This window comes from Raphanus sativus, unplaced genomic scaffold (genome assembly GCF_000801105.2).
Source record: "Raphanus sativus cultivar WK10039 unplaced genomic scaffold, ASM80110v3 Scaffold0556, whole genome shotgun sequence".
NCBI classification, from domain to species: Eukaryota; Viridiplantae; Streptophyta; class Magnoliopsida; order Brassicales; family Brassicaceae; genus Raphanus; species Raphanus sativus.
Genome location: NW_026615874.1, coordinates 1 through 18,440, shown reverse-complemented (window position 1 = coordinate 18,440; position 18,440 = coordinate 1). Strand labels below are relative to the sequence as shown.

At 36.5% G+C, this 18,440-nt stretch overlaps 3 protein-coding genes and 1 pseudogene across 3 annotated transcripts; 3 read left to right on the top strand and 1 right to left on the bottom strand.

Annotated features, from left to right (window-relative positions):
- The first annotated feature begins 2,121 nt into the window (after nucleotides 1–2,121).
- LOC108830829 (transcription factor SAC51-like) lies at nucleotides 2,122–4,261 on the top strand. Its single transcript, XM_018604401.2, has 3 exons — nucleotides 2,122–2,293; nucleotides 2,478–2,713; nucleotides 2,812–4,261. Exon 3 carries the CDS (start codon nucleotides 2,939–2,941, stop codon nucleotides 3,749–3,751), a length of 813 nt encoding a protein of 270 aa, XP_018459903.1. The 5' UTR covers nucleotides 2,122–2,293; nucleotides 2,478–2,713; nucleotides 2,812–2,938; the 3' UTR covers nucleotides 3,752–4,261.
- Nucleotides 4,262–5,204: 943 nt separating this feature from the next.
- Nucleotides 5,205–7,533, top strand: LOC108830834 (pentatricopeptide repeat-containing protein At5g64320, mitochondrial-like). The gene has a single exon (XM_018604406.2). It carries the CDS (start codon nucleotides 5,241–5,243, stop codon nucleotides 7,410–7,412), a length of 2,172 nt encoding a protein of 723 aa, XP_018459908.1. The 5' UTR covers nucleotides 5,205–5,240; the 3' UTR covers nucleotides 7,413–7,533.
- A 676-nt stretch (nucleotides 7,534–8,209) lies between these two features.
- Nucleotides 8,210–10,742, top strand: LOC108830832 (dicarboxylate transporter 2.2, chloroplastic). The gene is made up of 3 exons (XM_018604402.2): nucleotides 8,210–9,106; nucleotides 9,652–10,414; nucleotides 10,501–10,742. Exons 1-3 carry the CDS (start codon nucleotides 8,309–8,311, stop codon nucleotides 10,614–10,616), a joined length of 1,677 nt encoding a protein of 558 aa, XP_018459904.1. The 5' UTR covers nucleotides 8,210–8,308; the 3' UTR covers nucleotides 10,617–10,742.
- Nucleotides 10,743–14,914: 4,172 nt separating this feature from the next.
- Nucleotides 14,915–16,075, bottom strand: LOC108829037 (protein EXORDIUM-like 2; annotated as a pseudogene).
- Nucleotides 16,076–18,440: the final 2,365 nt, after the last annotated feature.

The window sequence follows — 18,440 nt, the reverse complement described above, 5'->3', positions numbered from 1 at the left end:
GAAACACACAAACACTCACCTGGACAAATGTATTAGAATATAGAGTTGTTTAAAGGACACAAAAGCTGGATGGAGCATACTTTCACTAGCTTAGCTTTCACTAAAAATTAAAAGAGAAAAAAATATGGACTTTTACTTTAACAAACAACTAGATTTTGACCCGCGCTTCGAAAGCGCGGATATTATTTTTCACTTTTATGAAATATATTATTTGTTTGTAATTATTGAATTTATTTATTTTAATAAAATTTTCTTTATAATAAATTTGACACATAGAGTGTCTCTGGTAAACTAAGTATTTCTCTAGTTTTGTTTTATTCGCTCTTCAATCAACATTTTTATTTGGCTTGTTGTTAAAATAAATGATTATAGACTTTGATCTCTGCACCTCCGCGGATGTATATTTTGAAAAATATGATGATATTTGTTTTTCATATAATTATTAGGGTTTGGCAAAATGAATCTGAGGAAAAGAACTGATACCAATCCGTAAATATAGTACCAAACCTGAACATAAATTGATTAAATATTCGAATTATTCAAAATTTTGTTAGTTAGAGAACCGAATCGGATCCGAACCGAAGTATTCATGTACCTGAATTTATCTAAAAATAGATTTATATACTTATATATTAATTATTTTTATATTTAACGTATATAAAACATCAAAATGATACTTTTAAATTGGTTTAAAATACTTGAAAATATATAAAGATAGTCAAAAACAAATATCTGAAATAGTTAAAGTATACTCAAATCACCAAAAATACTTAAAATAGTTATTGATTTCGTATCCAAAATTTTAAATCGAACCAATTGATATGTTAAGCTTAGGTATTCTGACATATGTTATTTAAATTTATAGGTAATATATTACTTTATTTATAGATTTTGAGAAATTTAAAATATATAGTGATTTAAAACTTTAAAAATAATTTAAATAGGTTATCCAAACGCAAACCAAACCCGCAAAGATCCGAATCAAACTCAAACAAAAATTTAGAAACATCCTAATAGGACTGAAATCTTTGACCTTCGAAAACCCGAAACGCAAACCGATCATAACCAAACCCGTATGGATATCTGAAAACCCATCCTTAGTCATTATTATATATCATATAATTTCATCATATAATTAATCGTATTGTATATGTACCATCATATAAGTAATCATATAATTAATAGTATTTAATATGTATCATCATATAAATAATTACATATATTATATTTTAAAAACTTAATATGAAATATAAAAACTATAATTTGAGTTGGTATTTCAAATTGGACTTTGTATTATATTTTCTTATATATATTGACAACATTCTTTTATAATGGACTTAATAACTTAAGCCCATTATTTTTCTGTTTAATGATACTATCTTTGTTTCCAAACAAAATCAATTTTTTTTTAAAAAGACTACAATCCATGTTTCCAAACACACCAAATTTTTTTAATACTCTTATCCAAGTATCCAAACACACCGAAATTGTACTTCAGCTTTAATAAGATAGATGAAACAATGAACAAAGTATTTATTAAGAGGAAATAATATTATTAATTAATGATAAAGGATGAACCTGAAATTATGGACCGTGTGAGACTTTGTCATCATATTATACCATAATCACGTTCGTCCCCCTTGTCCCCATTTCTTCCAAGCAAAGCACCAACAACAACAATTCTTTTAATTACCACAAGATTAGTTCCCAAGTAACATTTATTTTTTCTTTGTATGATAAAAATTATATTCTTACAGTTCAGAATGTGTAACATGTGCGTCAATTTAAAATAAACTTAATGATTTTTACTTAAAAACAAATAAAAATTTATAATATAAAATAAGAAATGTAAATTTTATTGGGAAACATTAAACTAATCAAAACACAAAATCGAAAATGTATAAAAAACCATGTATTTATATTTTTAGTATATGTAAAAAAATCTAAAATATCAATTTTTGAAAAAAAATACATAGAGGTGTAAAAATTTATTTAATCCTTAAAACCAAACCTGAATTCAAATCGAAACCACCTAACCGAAATGAAATAAATTGAGTTTCTAAAGGCCTTGTTAAGGGCAAAAGCATCACTAAACTTGTTTATAAAGGCCTTGTTATTACCACCACTCACTTGCGTGAGCTACTCACATTATTATTGCTCTGCTGCTCGCTGGTCACTTTCATCTTCTTCCCTTTTCCATTGATTCATTCAACACACACAAACTAAAAGAAGCTCTCATCCTTCTCTCTGGATCTGACCCATCATCAAAGTCCCTCTCTTTCATCCCTCTAAGGTATCAAAATCCGATCTTTCTTTCTCCTTCACTATTTCCTCTGTTCGTAATTGGTTAAAACCGGTTTACACCCTTCATGATGTAGGTAGTTTTTTGTGTAGCTGTGTGTGAGCCGAATAACTTGCTAGTAGATGTTTAGTGTTTTGATACAGTTCTTGTGTGTTGATCATATGTTTCCTTACAGATTCTAAAACATGGGATCTCAACATATCTATGTGTACCATTGTGAACAAAGAATCAGCTAGACAACTTCTCTCTTGTTTCCTTTCAAAGTTTATTATTTTCTTTTCAAAAGTGATGGTGTGTCAGTCACCTGGGAAGACAAGATTTAGAGCATTAAAATACGAGACAGGAGACGCTAACAGACCAACCATTGTAGTTAGAGTTATTGCATGCTTTCAACCCATGGATAATTGCCAGGTGTCTAATAATGCTCTCTCTCTCTCTCTCTCTCGTTTATCACTACTCTTTAATAGCTTTTACTCTTCTTAACACTTGTGATTGTGTTGTTTCTTCAGGCTGAATACTTCAGACTTCTACTCAAACCAGTCACGTAGTTATTTTGTGTGATTCTTCCACTGTGTTTTCTTCCTTCCTTCCTTCGTCTTTCTTTGAAGTTACCTTTGAGTTAAAAGCTGCAAGAGCATGATGCCTCTTGATACCAGGCAATGGAATTTGACTCCTCAAGCTTGCTTTGAGGATATTGCAGCTCGGTTCCATCCTGGAGTTCCTCTCCCTGATGCATCTGAGCTTCATGATGCTCGCTGCTTGCAGCAGCCACCACCACCTTTCAAGTCTTTACTGTGGAGTCATGATAAGGAGGAGTCTTGTGGTAAACGTTTCTCTCTGTCTGACATGAGGTCTTGGTGCGCTGCTGCTGCTGCTACTACTCCGCGTGGAGGAGCATTAGACTCTGCTCAGAAAGGACTCATGATATTAGATCAGTCAGGAAACCAAACTCGTCTATTACAATGTCCATTTCCCCTAACTGCAGAACCAGTTAAACTCTCTGAGTTACAACACCGTGTGGAAGAGTCTGAAATGCATGAAGACACTGAGGAGATCAATGCGTTGCTCTTTTCAGATGAAGATTACGAGAGTGATGATGATGATGAAGTAATGAGCACCGGTCACTCTCCTTACTCAGTTGAACAAGTTTGCAACAAGAGGCAACTCGAAGAGATAGATGGTCCTTGTAAAAGGCAGAGGCTACTGGATAAGGTTGAAAACATCAGTGGCTCATCATCATCATCACTTGTGGTGGGCAGTTCGACCAAAGAAGACACTGGTTCTGGTCTGAGCAACGAGCAGTCGAGAAAGGACAAGATCCTCACAGCTCTGAAAATACTAGAGAGCATAGTTCCAGGTGCAAAAGGGAACCAAGCTCTCTTGCTTCTAGACGAAGCCATTGATTACCTAAAGCTACTGAAACAAGAGTTGATCTCCACCAGTCACTAGTCACCATCTAACAGACAGATAAGGCTTGAAGATTCCCTCACGTGTGAAGTGGTTTAGGGTCCCTATCCTCTGCACCAGCTTTTTTAGCTGTATAAGGTGGTCTACTTTTGAGTATACACATGCTTCTGCAATTTCAAAAAGTTTAAAAGAGGTCACTATCTTCTTCTTCTTTTCTCTCTGTGCTTTGTGTGGAGGAAAGCCAAAGTCCTGATGGTCATTCATTGATGGACAATGATGGTCTTTTGTGGCTTAGTGTGGATGGTGAAATCAAAAAGGCAATATATTCAAAGTCTTGTTCTCATGTACTCGCGTGGTCTATGAATCTCCCCTACGGTATATCTCTGACCTACACTCTCGTTTGTCCATATAATGACTAAGTGGGTCCATTGATGTCATGTTCATTCCTTTGTCTTTTGCTTTCCCTACTTGCTACTACTTTGTTTGATGTTGTATCTTTGAGTGTATGTTCATTGTCATGTTCTCTTATATATTGTCAAGATGATTGGATTTTGTGGTTTGGGTTTTGTAATGTACCAATGATATATAATTAATTGGTTGCACAAAAAGAAATCAATAGCATTACAAATTAGGACCAAAGGAAAAGCTTTTCTTTCTCTAAAGAATCAAATCAACAACACACAAAAATGCTCACTTGAAATATTTGTAAAAAAAATTCTCAAAAATTTGAGTTGCTCCATCCTCTTGGTTTCTTTGTTGGTTGATGATTAACACTAGACCTGGCCGTTTTTAATCAAATCCAAAAATTGAACTGGAACTTAAATTTAAAAATCCAAAATTCGATTAAAATTATTATAAAAATATTCAAAAGGAACCTATATAAACTATATATTTTTGGGAATTGAGCTGGAATCTAAACTAAGATGTAAAAATATCTAAGAAGTAGTTAAATCAAATAACTTTTTCTACATACCTTAAAGTAAGATATTTTAGAAATGTTAGTAATTTTCTTTGTTACTTCAAATATTTTTTGGTTTAAGTAATTTAACTGGTTTTTAATTAACAGTTTGAATACTTTATATATTAAGTACTTTTGGTTAATTTTATTAATTTCTAAAAAGATTTTTTATCGATTTCAAACATTAATTATTATTTTGTCTTGAACCAAATTCAGAAGAAACTGAATTAAATTTGGAAAAGTAGGCTTGAAAAATTATTAAAATTGGAATATAACTTATAAACATCGTACCTAAAATTCGAATCAACCGAATCGAAACCTGCTGATGATGCTTAATTAACTCTAATTAACACAAAGCTTGTTCTCCTTTGACAAAATCTAACTAACGGTCGTGATAAAATCTTAAGTTAATTCCTTTGTTTGGGCTCAGAAAGTACATTTCGAATTTGAACTAAGCCCAACAAGAGATCCAAACAAACAAAAATATTCGAAAACCTCTACGGTACTATAGGAAGGTTTAAATAAGGTCTTGTCGGAGTCATTCGGAGATTGATTAATGTAGCGTTTCGGATTATGCTTGCGAGATCAAAGCTTGCTCTACATCTGAGCAGAAGAAGAAGATCACACTCTCTCCCCATACACTCCCGTCACTGTAGCGTCGGCGGCGGCGATGATGATGATAAAGATGGCTCCTTACCGAGAAACATCCCCTCCGATTCACCAAACGAATGGGAGAAGCTTCTCAAACCCTACGACCTCGACTCGCTCAAGAACTCATACCCAAAAATCACACCTTCACAGCTCTGCAACCTCCTCGAGCTCCCTCTCGACGTCCCCACCTCACTATCGCTCTTCTCGTGGACAGGTTCTCAGAAGGGCTACCGACACTCCTTCGACGCGTACCAAACCCTAATCCGCAAGCTCGGATCCGAATCCGAGTTCGAAACGATCGATACACTCCTCCTCCAGATGAAACGAGAAGGACTCTGTTTTAAAGAATCGATTTTTATCTCCATCATGAGAGATTACGGCAGATCAGGCTTCCCCGGACAGACCACGAGGCTTCTCCTGGAGATGAGGAACGTCTTCTCCTGCGAACCCACGTTCAGATCTTACAACGTCGTCCTAGAGATTCTCGTTTCCAGCGGTTGTTACAAAGTTGCAGCTAACGTGTTCGACGATATGCTCAGCAGAAGAATCCCACCGACGCTGTTCACTTTTGGTGTTGTTATGAAAGCTTTATGCGCTGTTAACGAGATTGATTCGGCGTTGTCTTTGCTTAGAGACATGACGAGACACGGCTGTGTTCCGAACTCGGTGATTTACCAGACTCTTATACACTCGTTGTCCAAGTGTAGTAGAGTGAACGAAGCGCTTCAGCTTCTTGAGGAGATGCTTCTGATGGGTTGTGTGCCTGACGCTGAGACTTTCAACGATGTTATACTCTGTCTTTGTAAGTTCGATAGGATTAACGAAGCTGCGAAGATGGTGAATAGGATGTTGATGAGAGGGTTTGCTCCTGATGATATAACCTATGGTTACTTGATGAATGGATTGTGTAAGATAGGGAGGGTCGATGCTGCGAAGGATCTGTTTAGCCGAGTTCCGAAACCGAATATTGTGATCTTCAACACTCTTTTTCACGGGTTTGTGACGCACGGAAGGCTTGATGATGCTAAATCTCTTTTGTCTGACTCTCATGGTCTTGTTCCTGATGTCTACACGTTTAACTCGTTGATCTATGGATACTTGAAGAAGGGTCTTGTAGGTTTAGCTTTAGAGGTTTTTCGTGAGATGAGGGATAGAGGATGCAAGCCTAACGTCTTTTCTTATACTATCTTCTTTGATGGTTTCTGCAAATTAGGAAGGATAGATGAAGCCTTCGGTGTTCTGAATGATATGTCTGCTGATGGGTTGAAACTCAACACTGCTGGTTACAACTGTTTGATATCTACTTTGTGTAAAGAACATCGAGTCGCTGAAGCTATTGATGTTTTTAAAGAGATGCCGAGGAAAGGGTGTAAGCCTGATGCGTATACGTTCAATACGATGATATCTGGACTCTGCGAGGTCGATGAGATTGAACATGCTTTGTGGTTGCATAGAGACATGATATCAGAAGGTGTTGTTGCCAACACTGTTACGTACAACACGCTGATCAAGGCCTTTCTCAGAAGAGGCGAGATCAAAGAAGCTCGTAAGCTGGTCAATGAGATGGTTTTCCAGGGATCCCCTCTTGACGAGATAACCTACAATGGTTTGATAGATGGTCTGTGCAGAGCTGGGGAGGTTGATAAGGCGAGGAGCTTGTTCGAGAAGATGTTGAGAGACGGGGTTGCACCGAGCAATGTCTCATGCAACATACTTATAAACGGGCTGTGCAGAAACGGGAAGGTGGAAGAAGCGGTTGAGTTTCAGAGAGAAATGGTTCACAGAGGAACCACGCCGGACATTGTGACGTTTAACAGTTTGATAAACGGTCTGTGCAGGGCTGGGAGGATCGGAGATGGTGTGGCGATGTTTAAGAAGCTTCGGGATGAAGGTATATCGCCTGATACGGTGACGTATAACACTCTGATGAGTTGGTTGTGCAAAGGAGGTTTTGTTGAGGATGCTTGTTTTCTTCTGGAGGAAGGTGTTGAAGAAGGGTTTGTTCCGAATTGTAGAACTTGGTCTATTTTGCTGAGGAGTCTTGTCCCTCAAGGAACATTAGATAGACATAGATTGTATGATGTAGTTCTTTGAACCCTAAATGATGAGAGAGAAGTTTTTTGAGTTAATGTATGTCTTGTAACTGTGTATGTGTATTACACTTTTTGTGGTTTTCATTCATTATAATTTCATGTTCCTCAATTATTAATTAAAACGTCCATTGCGCTATATACTATTTTAGGAGTCTTGCTCCGATCTCTCAACTTGATCTGGGCAGATGCATTTGATCTTCTCCAAGCAGCTTACTTCTCCGTTCACTATCCTTTTGCAAGCCAAACATATCATGTCGGAGCTCTCTTCTCAGCTTTCTTAGCTATGAATATAGCTGCAAGTGTTCGAGGCATTTTAGCCGCACTTGATTTAGCTTACAACACCAATCTTTTTGGTGCTTTGAAACATTATCGCAGCCTGATATCTGCTATGGAGCCATGGAGGTATCTTATGAACATAACTCTTCTTCTCTCTTTATGTGGAAAGTCTCTAGCATTCATGTTTTTGGTGATCTCCCTGATGTTCAAGATTGGATTCATGATGGCAACGATTAATGCAATCATCTGAGGAGTAGTTGGAACTTTTCTGGTGGAAGTTTTTGGATCTTTGTTAAAAGAGTTTATTGAACTCACCGGAAGTTGTTATTGAAACCATTTTGCAACTAGAGAATGAGACGATCTTTTAAACAAAATTTTGATGAGGCCATGAGGGGGTGTTTTGTTAAAAGCTAAACCTTGGGGATAAAAATAGAGAAGTAAGGAAAATGAATGTCATAACTTAAAAATAAAAACTCAAAGTAAGTTAGCTCCACAAGCATCACTCTCTTATGTCAGCATGTGTCGTTCAGACATGATGACGATTAGTTTGTACTAAAGCATATAAACGGAGAAATATCAACCAGAAAAATAAACTAAATCTCCTTCGTTGTCCCGACAACGATGGAGAGTGTCGCTCTCCTCCGTACCCTCTCAACCGCCGCCGCTTCTTCGCCACTCTCTTATCTCTCTCTCCGCCGTTCATCTTCAAGATCATTATCACTTACTCACCCTTCGATCTCCCTCTACACCTCATCCTCAACCGTCCGATCACTCTCCACCTCCTCTCCTCGACTCACTCTACGCGCCACCGCTTCTTCCGCCTCGTCCTCGCCGGAGAAACAGAGCAATCCTCAATCTTCTTCGTCGCAGCAGCTTCCCCAAGGAGCTAAGCTGATTCCTCTCGCGATCTCCATCTCAATCGGTCTCATCGTCAGATTCTTAATCCCAAGACCCGAGCAAGTGACGTCACAAGGATGGCAGCTCCTCTCAGTCTTCCTCTTCACGATCTCGGGCCTCGTCCTCGGCCCACTTCCCGTCGGGGCATGGGCCTTCATCGGCCTTACCGCTTCGATCGTCACCAGAACGCTTTCTTTCTCGGCCGCGTTCGCCGCTTTCACCAACGAGCTCATCTGGCTGATCGCCATCTCCTTCTTCTTCGCTCGGGGCTTCATCAAGACGGGTCTCGGAGACAGGATCGCTACCTACTTCGTGAAGTGGCTAGGGAGAAGCACTCTTGGTCTGTCGTATGGTCTCGCGCTATGCGAAACGCTTATGGGTTTGATCATGCCGTCTACGATGGCGAGAGCCGGTGGTGTTTTCTTGCCGGTGATCAAATCTCTGTCTCTATCTGCTGGAAGTAAACCCGGTGACCCGTCTTCGAGGAAGCTTGGGGCTTTTCTGATTCAGACACAACTGCAGGTAAAATCTAGTGCTTGGCATTCGGTGTGTTCGGATTATTTATTCAGATTAGGGTGTTTAGGACAGAAACAAGACATTTTTCTGGTCGTATAGCTTCGTGTAATGACAGGTGCAGATCGGGTTCTATTTTCTTTATAAAACCGGTAATGAAATCGAATTAGAAATAGTTTGGATTTGGTTCGGGTTTTAAGCTTAGAGATTCGAGTAGTTTGATATTTTAATATTTTTATTAATATATTAAAATTTAAAGTAATTAAATAAGTAATATTTTAATATTTTATTTAGTTTGATATTTTAAAAGTTTGATATTTTAATGTTTTGTTTGATCAAAAAAAAATTTGATCAAAAAAAAAAGTAATTAAATAATATCACGTTTAGAATATTTGAGTACTCGTTCGGTTTTCAGTTCGATTTCGGTTCTTTAGATTTTAAATATAGAAACCTAACGGTTTCTGTAATTTTTAGTTTGGTTCTGGTCTCGTTTTTTTGGTATGTGTCTCTCTCTTGATGACTTTAGTTGATGAGGTTTGTGTACTCTGTGACAGTGTGCAGGGACTTCTGGTGCGCTACTCCTCACATCAGCTGGACAGAACTTGCTATGTCTCAAACTAGCTAGAGAAGTTGGTGTGGTGCTCTCAAATCCATGGGTCTCTTGGTTTAAAGCCGCGAGTGTCCCAGCCTTTGCGTCTCTTCTTTGTACACCACTCATCGTCTACAAGCTTTACCCTCCTGAGCTGAAACACACACCGGAAGCTCCCGCTGCAGCTGCAAAGAAGCTGGAACGGTTAGGTCCCATCACTAAAAACGAATGGATCATGCTCGGTGCAATGGCCTTCACCGTCTCTCTTTGGGTTTTCGGAGAAGCAATAGGAGTATCAAGTGTTGTGTCCGCGATGATTGGTCTATCAACGCTGCTGCTATTGGGAGTTATAAACTGGAACGATTGTCTAAGCGACAAGTCAGCTTGGGACTCGTTAACTTGGTTTGCAGTATTGATCGGTATGGCTGGACAACTAACAAACCTCGGGGTCGTTGCTTGGATGTCGGATTGTGTGGCTAACCTGCTACAGACGCTCTCATTGACTTGGCCTGCTTCGTTTGCTATCCTTCAGGCTTCTTATCTCCTGCTTCATTACGTGTTCGCAAGCCAAACGGCTCACGCAGGTGCTCTCTATCCAGCTTTCTTGGCCATGCAAATAGCTGCTGGTGTTCCTGGGGTTTTAGCAGCTCTTTGCTTGGCTTTCAATAACAATCTCTCTGGTGCTTTGGCTCATTACAGTAGTGGACCAGCTGCTTTATACTATGGAGGTTTGTTCTCATTCTTCTTTTCTTAGTCATTGAACATTTTATACAGTTTTCCTTTACATCTTTTTTTGTTTTGTTTGGATTCGCAGCTGGCTACGTAGATCTGAAAGATATGTTTAGACTCGGGTTCGTGATGGCTTTATTACAAGCAGTCATTTGGGGATGTGTTGGGTCTTTATGGTGGAAGTTCTTGGGTCTCTACTAGAAGAAGCCAGACAACACCGGTTTTACATTGTACCGACTTATTTTGTTGTTAATCCAAACTTAACCGCAGTTTAGCAATTATATAACCGGACTTAGAGTTTTATATATTCATCACAATTTCATTCACACTTCCACTTAACCGAATAAACCAATACTCTGGACAATGAAGCTAGGCCAAAAATTATGTTTATCTCGACTGTTGCAGCTTTTACGTTTCATCTCATGAACCTATACTTAACTAAATAAATCCAAAATAAAGAATAAAAGAACCAAAACAAATGCAAATGAAATTTTATTAATCACTTAATCACAAATCTCAGTAATACAAAAGACTTAGAACATCTCCATTAGAGTATGTAAAGAGGTTTAAAGGGGTTTATGGGTTCAGTTTCTTAGGCCCAAAAAAAAAATAGGTAATATCGGCGAGACGGGCTCTTACGAGTAAGTCCGTATGAGACGAGATCAAGTGACGTGTCACGCAGGGATTGGACACACGAGATCACGTACACGACGAAGAAACACGGGTTTGGAGAGAGAGGATTCATTTTCTCTTTTGTCTAGAAAAACTAGGGTTTGTTGGGGAAAGAGGCGATTTGGCGATTTCTAGTGCGAAGGTGAAAATCTGGTCATCTTCTACATCAAATTGACGACGTAGTCTCCCCTCCACGATCTGAGGTAACCCTCTCTTCGATTCACCGATGTAGCATCTATTTTTGGGATCGAAACCGATCTCGTCAAGTTGAAATCGATTTAGGGGTTTCAGGTTAGGGTTTTAAATTGAGTTTCTGTCTTTCGTCTTATGGTTCAAAATCGTCTAGAGGGTTCAATTTATGGTTTGATTTCCAATTCGATTTAGGGTTTTTTCAATTCGATTTACGTTTGATTTCCAATTCGATTTGGGGGTTTCGGGTTAGGGTTCTAATTTGAGTTTTGTCTTTCGTTTTTATGCTTTTAATGGTTGTAATCATATACATTTCTTGTGCAGATGGAACCCGCAGATGAGATGAGAGACCGAAAGTTGCGATTGGAGTACATCAACATGCTTTGTTTCGTTGCGGATTCCGAATACGGTATTCCGACAAGGTGTCCGTGTGGTGGGAGGATCATTGATGAGGTTAGGGGTAAGGAGGAGTACGACTCTCTTTCGGGGAAGCGTTTCTTCAGCTGCGCAAAATACCAAGCAAGTTTTCTGATTTTCATATATTTGTTTCTGGTTTTTCTTTTATTTGATAAATGCAAATTTGCTGATTTTTGTTTGTGTTTTAAACAAGGTTGATGGCTTCCATTATCGTCAGTTTTGGGTCGTAGATGTCCAGGAGGAGATAGAACGTCTGACTAGGCGTTTGAAGGAGGCGGAGCAGGTGATCAAAGTGGTCACGGATCTCAATCAACAGATTGAGAGACTGGAGGTAGTGCAGTCTTTAATTTTTTTTTATCATACATTCTTTAGTCACTTAATTATAGCTCTGTCTATGTCGAGCCTTTGAAGTTTCAATGTTATGTCCTAAACATGCATTGTAAATGGCATAAACAATGAAATGAAAGTAGAATTCAATAAAGAAACCAAAAGCGTTAACATAACTAGGGAAAACGTTTTTGTGTTTAGATTTTTATACGAAGTAAACCTTTGCAACAAGACTGATAACCAAACAAAATAGTAGAGTAGACTAATTTGTAAGAAAAAGTACGTCTAATCTTCCTTTCAAACGAACATTGTTAAAGAATAATTATGTGTTGTAGCCCTATAACAAAGAGACCTTAAGCGAACATTATGCTTACTAGCTTGTTTTTTCCTTAAGCTGAAAGTCCGGATCCATTTCAACTTTCAGTTGAGTTTAGTTGTATCCTTGTATTTGATACCATTGGTACATAAATGGCATATAAAGAAATATTTGGTATAAACAATACCATCTGATTTGGTATAAACAATGCATATGATATACGCACACATCATCTAAAACGGCAATATACTAGATCGAATGGAATATAATATAGATAAGCCTTTGTATTAATATTAAAAATAACAAAGTTACTTTTGGCATAAAGAACGGAAGTAATGGAGAACTTCACCAAACCCACTGGCCGTGGTCAGGAAACACCAAATTACTAAATTACTAACCTGATCGGCAACTGTTTTACACGATGCTAGGTGATTCTCCCGTACTCATGCACGGAAATAAATACTTATAAAATAATGAAATCATAATAATTGTCAAATATTTACATATTTTATAACTTTCGAGTAATTTTATAACTTATATATATATGATGAATAAAGAGAATTGTATTAGATATCATTATATGGATATAAATATATATGCATTTGTTCATAACTTTTATATCATGAAAATATTATTAAGTATCATTATGTTCTCATCTTAATTAGATATGTGATTCCATGTATAATAATTTGGATCAATTCATGTATGGTATTGTTGAGCTCCATATTTGGTTTCAAAGTAAAAAAAACAATTTTTAATGAAGTTAAAATTAAAATTCTATTTTTATTTCATTTAGTATGGTTCATTCTATTAGATTTGTAAATATATTTATACAAGTTTTTATAATTTGATATATGTTTTCTGAGAAAAAGAAATATAAAGCTGGAATTGCATTAATAAATACTTCTAATATTTTAAATTTTAATATATGTTATTTTGGATAAAATTATATAAAATAAATTAATGTGCTAAGAGATTGAGAATTGAATAAGCAAACCAATTCAGAAATATTTCAAAACTTCATTGTTTATTTCGAATTCATAAGGTAGTTTCACCCAAAAATTCAAAAAATTGTATTTTATACATATGTTTTCATCTTAATTAGGTATCTTATTTCAAATATAATTTTTGGACAGTTCAAATTTTCATTGTTGGATATGTTTTCACATCTATTATTTCAAATTGAAACAACTGTTTTTTTTTACTTTAATAAGATTAAAATTGGATTACTCTTTTTAGTTTAATTTAGATCAGTTCATCCTTTTATATTTCTAAATATATTTTATAAATCTTATAAAATTTGATAAGTTTATTTTTAAAAAGATATAAACACACAGAAAATGTTGTAGTTGCATTCATGAACATATTTTATAATATTTGAAAATTCATGTATATATATAAGAGTATTTATAAGACAACTAAATCCTAATAATTGGTAAATCATCACTTGTTTAGAATTGTGAATACATTTTATAATTTTATCAATGAAAATTAGGTAAAATTTTAATTTATAAATTTTCTTAATGATATTAGATGATCACTTTACATTGTTTGAAATTAATTCTTTTAAATCATTAAATCAAAAAATAATCATTATAAATATGTTTTCTTAAAATATATCTTAACTATTTTCTTTTGTAAATTATATATATACACCTATATATTTTGAAAATTATTAGATATTCATTTTTATTTATGTTTTTAGGGGAAAATATAAAGTAAGAAAAAATAAATTCGTTTTTGTATATAAAAAATTCTATATATTTTATAGATATTTCCTTTTATTATATATGGGTTTATAAATAAATAAACTATAATAAAAAGGATAGTTAAAGCTTTATTAATTAAAAGGAAACTAAACAATTTTTAGTATGATAATTTGGTATAACTAAGATTAATTCATTAAGAGTATTCTTGTAATCAACCATCGTAAAAATCAACGTGAGTGCGACACATATGAAACTGACTTCTCAATAATATTATAGAGATAAGAGGTTTTACTCCCTCGTTCATTTCATTTTCCTTTGTAACATATAATATAATTATGTTTTTATATAATTTTATAATATCAAAAAATCGGGGTCAAAACTCTTATTCTCTCCAGATCCGAAACACATCACATAATATTCGTTTTATCAGTTACTCGAAGTCTCGAACCAAAAATCTTTAGGTGTTACTACATACCGTATATTTGTTAACTAAAGATAAAATTAGATTAGTTTTAATCATGGTCATACAAATTATGTGAGATTTGTAATAGCAGACACAATTACGAGGGAGTGGTTAATTACACTATGGCGGACAAAAGGAAAGTAGGATGAAACGAGTATTTTATTAAGCAATCGATTTGGTCTCTTTGGCCCCAACATCGCCGAGAGCAACCTATATTTTACAGTCTCATTTTCCTTAGTGTTATCTACTTTTAACCTCGAATTTAATACAAACAATAATGTTATGATTATCCTATACCCACTAATTTAAAAGCTATATTCCTTTAAATGTATAATTTTTTATTATAAGCTTCAATCATTAAAGTTCATTATTTTAATTGAGAGCATTAATATTTTCCTAAGAGCAGTGGAAACAAAATCATCATTTTATTTTATACTATGCATATATCTTCACGTTCAAGAAACATAATTTACACGTCATACGAAAACGACAAAAGCAGAGACTCTTCTTATCCACAGTCCAAACCCGAAAGCATATACTATTACACAGCGCGAGTTACAACTTGTTTTGACTACATACGTTATCTAAGATCTCCTCATTGCTTCCAGAACTGTGACACGTGTCATACACTCACGTCCCTTGAATCAACCCAGAGTCTTGCACGTTGAGGTCTGTGGATCCCACATCGCCGGCAAGAGATACTTCCTCCCTGCGAGTCCACGAGCGTTGAAAACTAGACCGGTCGTTTTGTCAACGAGTAATTGACCCGCGTAACCCGGGTAAGAACCCGGCCCGAACATGCCGGTACAAGCGGAGACAGCTTCAAGTGGAGCAGTTGGGGCCCTGGAAATACCCGTTCTTAAACGGATTCGTGACGGTGGTGTTAGCGAGAAGCGTGGCGAGGTTAATAATCATCCCGTCAACTCCGACGTCGCCGTTAGGAGAAACCAACGGCGGGCCTTGTGGGCCGGTTAATGGGCTGGTGTGAAACGGCCACGCGCAGTTCCTTGGACACAGCGTCTCGGCGATTTCCGACCCAGACGTAAGCCTCACCGTTGTCTGGCCGCGCGTCGCGAAGTGGAGACGGACGATCCGTGGGACCCGCAACGGTTCATACAGAAACCCTCGACGTTAACGTCTTTCGCCGTTAAAACGACGGTTATCGAGCTGAGGCCGCCCGTTAAGTTTGGCCGACAAGCGCGGAGGTTAGGATTCTTGAGGTATTTCGAGAGGATAGTTTCTTCGGGAGGAGTGTTTCCCGACGACGAGCGTCGAGGCTCCGCCTTTGTAATTCTCCGTCGTTTCCACCACGACGCGACGGAGGAGCGGCTTCTTTGGAGCTGAGCGAGCGGATGAAGTCGACGATCACGGACCGTTGGGTGGGCGTGAAGTGACCGTACCAGACGAGGTTGACGTTGATATTGCCTTTCAAGAGAGCGCCGTTGTGGTATTTCAGAACGAGCGGCTGTTTCCTTGACCAACGCGGCGGAGGAATACCGGCTGATGGCGGTGAGGACGGCGAGGAGATGGCGAAACGGTAACTATAAGCCATTTTGAGAAGTTTGTTTTGTAAGATAGTTCAGAGGTTTTGTTTGAGGTTTTATAGAATAAAATGTAATACAGAGCCAGAGGGTATTATATACCACCAATGTAGACGGCGAAACAGCTGGTCGTAGCATAGGTGTGGTTGTCCGAAAGTGCCCGTAGAGTGATATGAATGGATGGTAAGGTCTTTGACAGCCTGGAAGGTGCGTCAACTGTGACGTGGTTAGTCTCAATAGCGTGTTTAAATTTAAGTGATGCTTAGCCGATAATTTTGTTATTTTTAAAGAAGTTTTAAACTTTAATCTTACGCCATGCGGAGAGACATGCTCGTCCATGCGCATTTTTTTTTTTTGCTTAAATCGTCCATGCGCATTTGCATAAAGATTTAATGAATGTAGACAATGTAATACAATTAAATAAGTAAATATATATATATATATTATTTAAAGAAGTTTTAAACTTTATCTTACGCCATGCGGAGGAGACATGCTCGTCCATGCGCATTTTTTTTTTTGCTTTAACTCGTCCATGCGCTTTGCATAAAGATTTAATGAATGTAGACAATGTAATACATTATAAAGTAAATATTATATATATATATTATTATATTATATTATAATGAATCTTGAAAATTAGATTCAATTGGATAGGTACATTTCAATATAGTCTTTAATTCTTTTTTTTCTTCGAGCTGTCATAGATTCAAAAGGTCTTAGCTATTAAAACTTTTTTGAAGTTTTATGAATACAAACCGAGTATAGTTTAAATGCAAAAGCCCATTCTAAATTCACAATGCAAGGATTAGTCAAAAAAAAAATTTCAGATGCAAGGAACTTAATATAAAATACAGCTAGCTCGAAACTAGTATTAAAAGGAGGCTATAAATTACATCAACTAGCTGTTTCAAAAAGTGGATATGTGGTTCTCCAATTTTGATACCAAGATACATTCTTCAACATGTACATAGTCAAAACCAGATTTCAGTTATAAGAGATGCATAGGAAAACCTTAAAAAATTACTTTTAAAGGAGAATGTTTAAATTTTATTATTTATATCACTGTTATTAAATCTAATTGATCTTTTGTTTAAAGTTAAACAAGCACTAGTCTCGGTCTTACCCTTATATTTTTATTATATAGTTGTTGAGTTAAAATGGATAAATTTATTTGAACGAGTTTAAACCAAGAGCTCGTAGCTTGGTGGTAAAGGAGGTACAGCTGTACTGCCTGCCACCCGGTGTTCGAACTTTGGCCACACGGATTTAACATCCTTTTCGTTGGGGCGCTGGACCCATTTCGAGGGGGATAGTTGGGAATGTGGCTGCCCAGATGCAGAGTTATCAAAAAAAAAAAAAAAAAAAAAAAAAAAAAAGAAAAAACACATGCGAACAATATAGATTTTTAGGTCAGCAGCCAACATTACGTGTTAAATGTCACTATTTAAAACTTTCATTAATGTTTCCGTATATTGGCTTCATGGGTCATGCACTCATGGCTAGCAACGGTTCTGAGATTTCAAAGACAAACAAATAAAAAGAAGAGTGTCCACTTTGTTAAGAAATAGAAAAATTACAAAGTTAATCATTTGAAGCTTCCATAAATTGACCCTTGAAACTTCATAACTATACTAAGCTGATAATTTGAAATTTCTGTCAAAAGAATGTTTTAATAGGTTTCCTCGACTTTGTCCAAAGACCGGGCTTTTTACTCATTTGTCATATACTGATCTTTTACGCAGCAATTACATAGACCACCATATTGTTTTTTGGCTGTTACTACTACTAGAAGAAGAAGTCATTACGCGTTTCAAAGCCTAGAATAGTTTGTTTGTCAATAATCAGAAGAAAATATTTAACATTTTCTTATTTAAAATTAATGATTATTAGTTCTGTATTTATTTAGGGGAGGTTCCTTTGGAATTAAAGGGCGCCAACTGAATTCAAGAAAGTGACAAGGAGATCTGATACCGTGTTGATGATCGTTTTTACTTGGGGGGAGGTCCCTCCACACGGCTCTTACCTTTGGTTTCTGCGGGGACCACACACACGAGCGATACGTATTTACTTCCGCACAGTGTGTAATATAATAATACTATACATTGTACATTTATATAGACTTGTAAACAGTTTACGTATGTATTTAAAAAATACGGTGCACTTGAGTAAGTTAGTCGTGTAGCTAGGGAAATAAGATGTATTAGATACGCCTCCACGATGGAGTACGAACCACGCCCTTATTACAGTCCATTATTTGGCCTTTCACATCATTTTCTTTGACGTTATCTTACTTGTCAGTACTCGAGAGTAATCCAGGTTATTTTGACACGTTTGAAATTTTACTCCTGCTGTATGATGAATAGTAAACTGTAGAAGCAACAATTATCAAGA

What these genes read in the sequence shown, in the direction of transcription:
- LOC108830829 (XM_018604401.2), top strand. Translation starts at nt 2,939, where the DNA reads ATGATGCCTCTTGATACCAGGCAATGGAATTTGACTCCTCAAGCTTGC.
- LOC108830834 (XM_018604406.2), top strand. Translation starts at nt 5,241, where the DNA reads ATGCTTGCGAGATCAAAGCTTGCTCTACATCTGAGCAGAAGAAGAAGA.
- LOC108830832 (XM_018604402.2), top strand. Translation starts at nt 8,309, where the DNA reads ATGGAGAGTGTCGCTCTCCTCCGTACCCTCTCAACCGCCGCCGCTTCT. An exon ending in TGATTCAGACACAACTGCAG is followed by an intron (nt 9,107 to 9,651) that starts GTAAAATCTAGT and finishes ACTCTGTGACAG; the next exon opens with TGTGCAGGGACTTCTGGTGC. An exon ending in AGCTGCTTTATACTATGGAG is followed by an intron (nt 10,415 to 10,500) that starts GTTTGTTCTCAT and finishes TTGGATTCGCAG; the next exon opens with CTGGCTACGTAGATCTGAAA.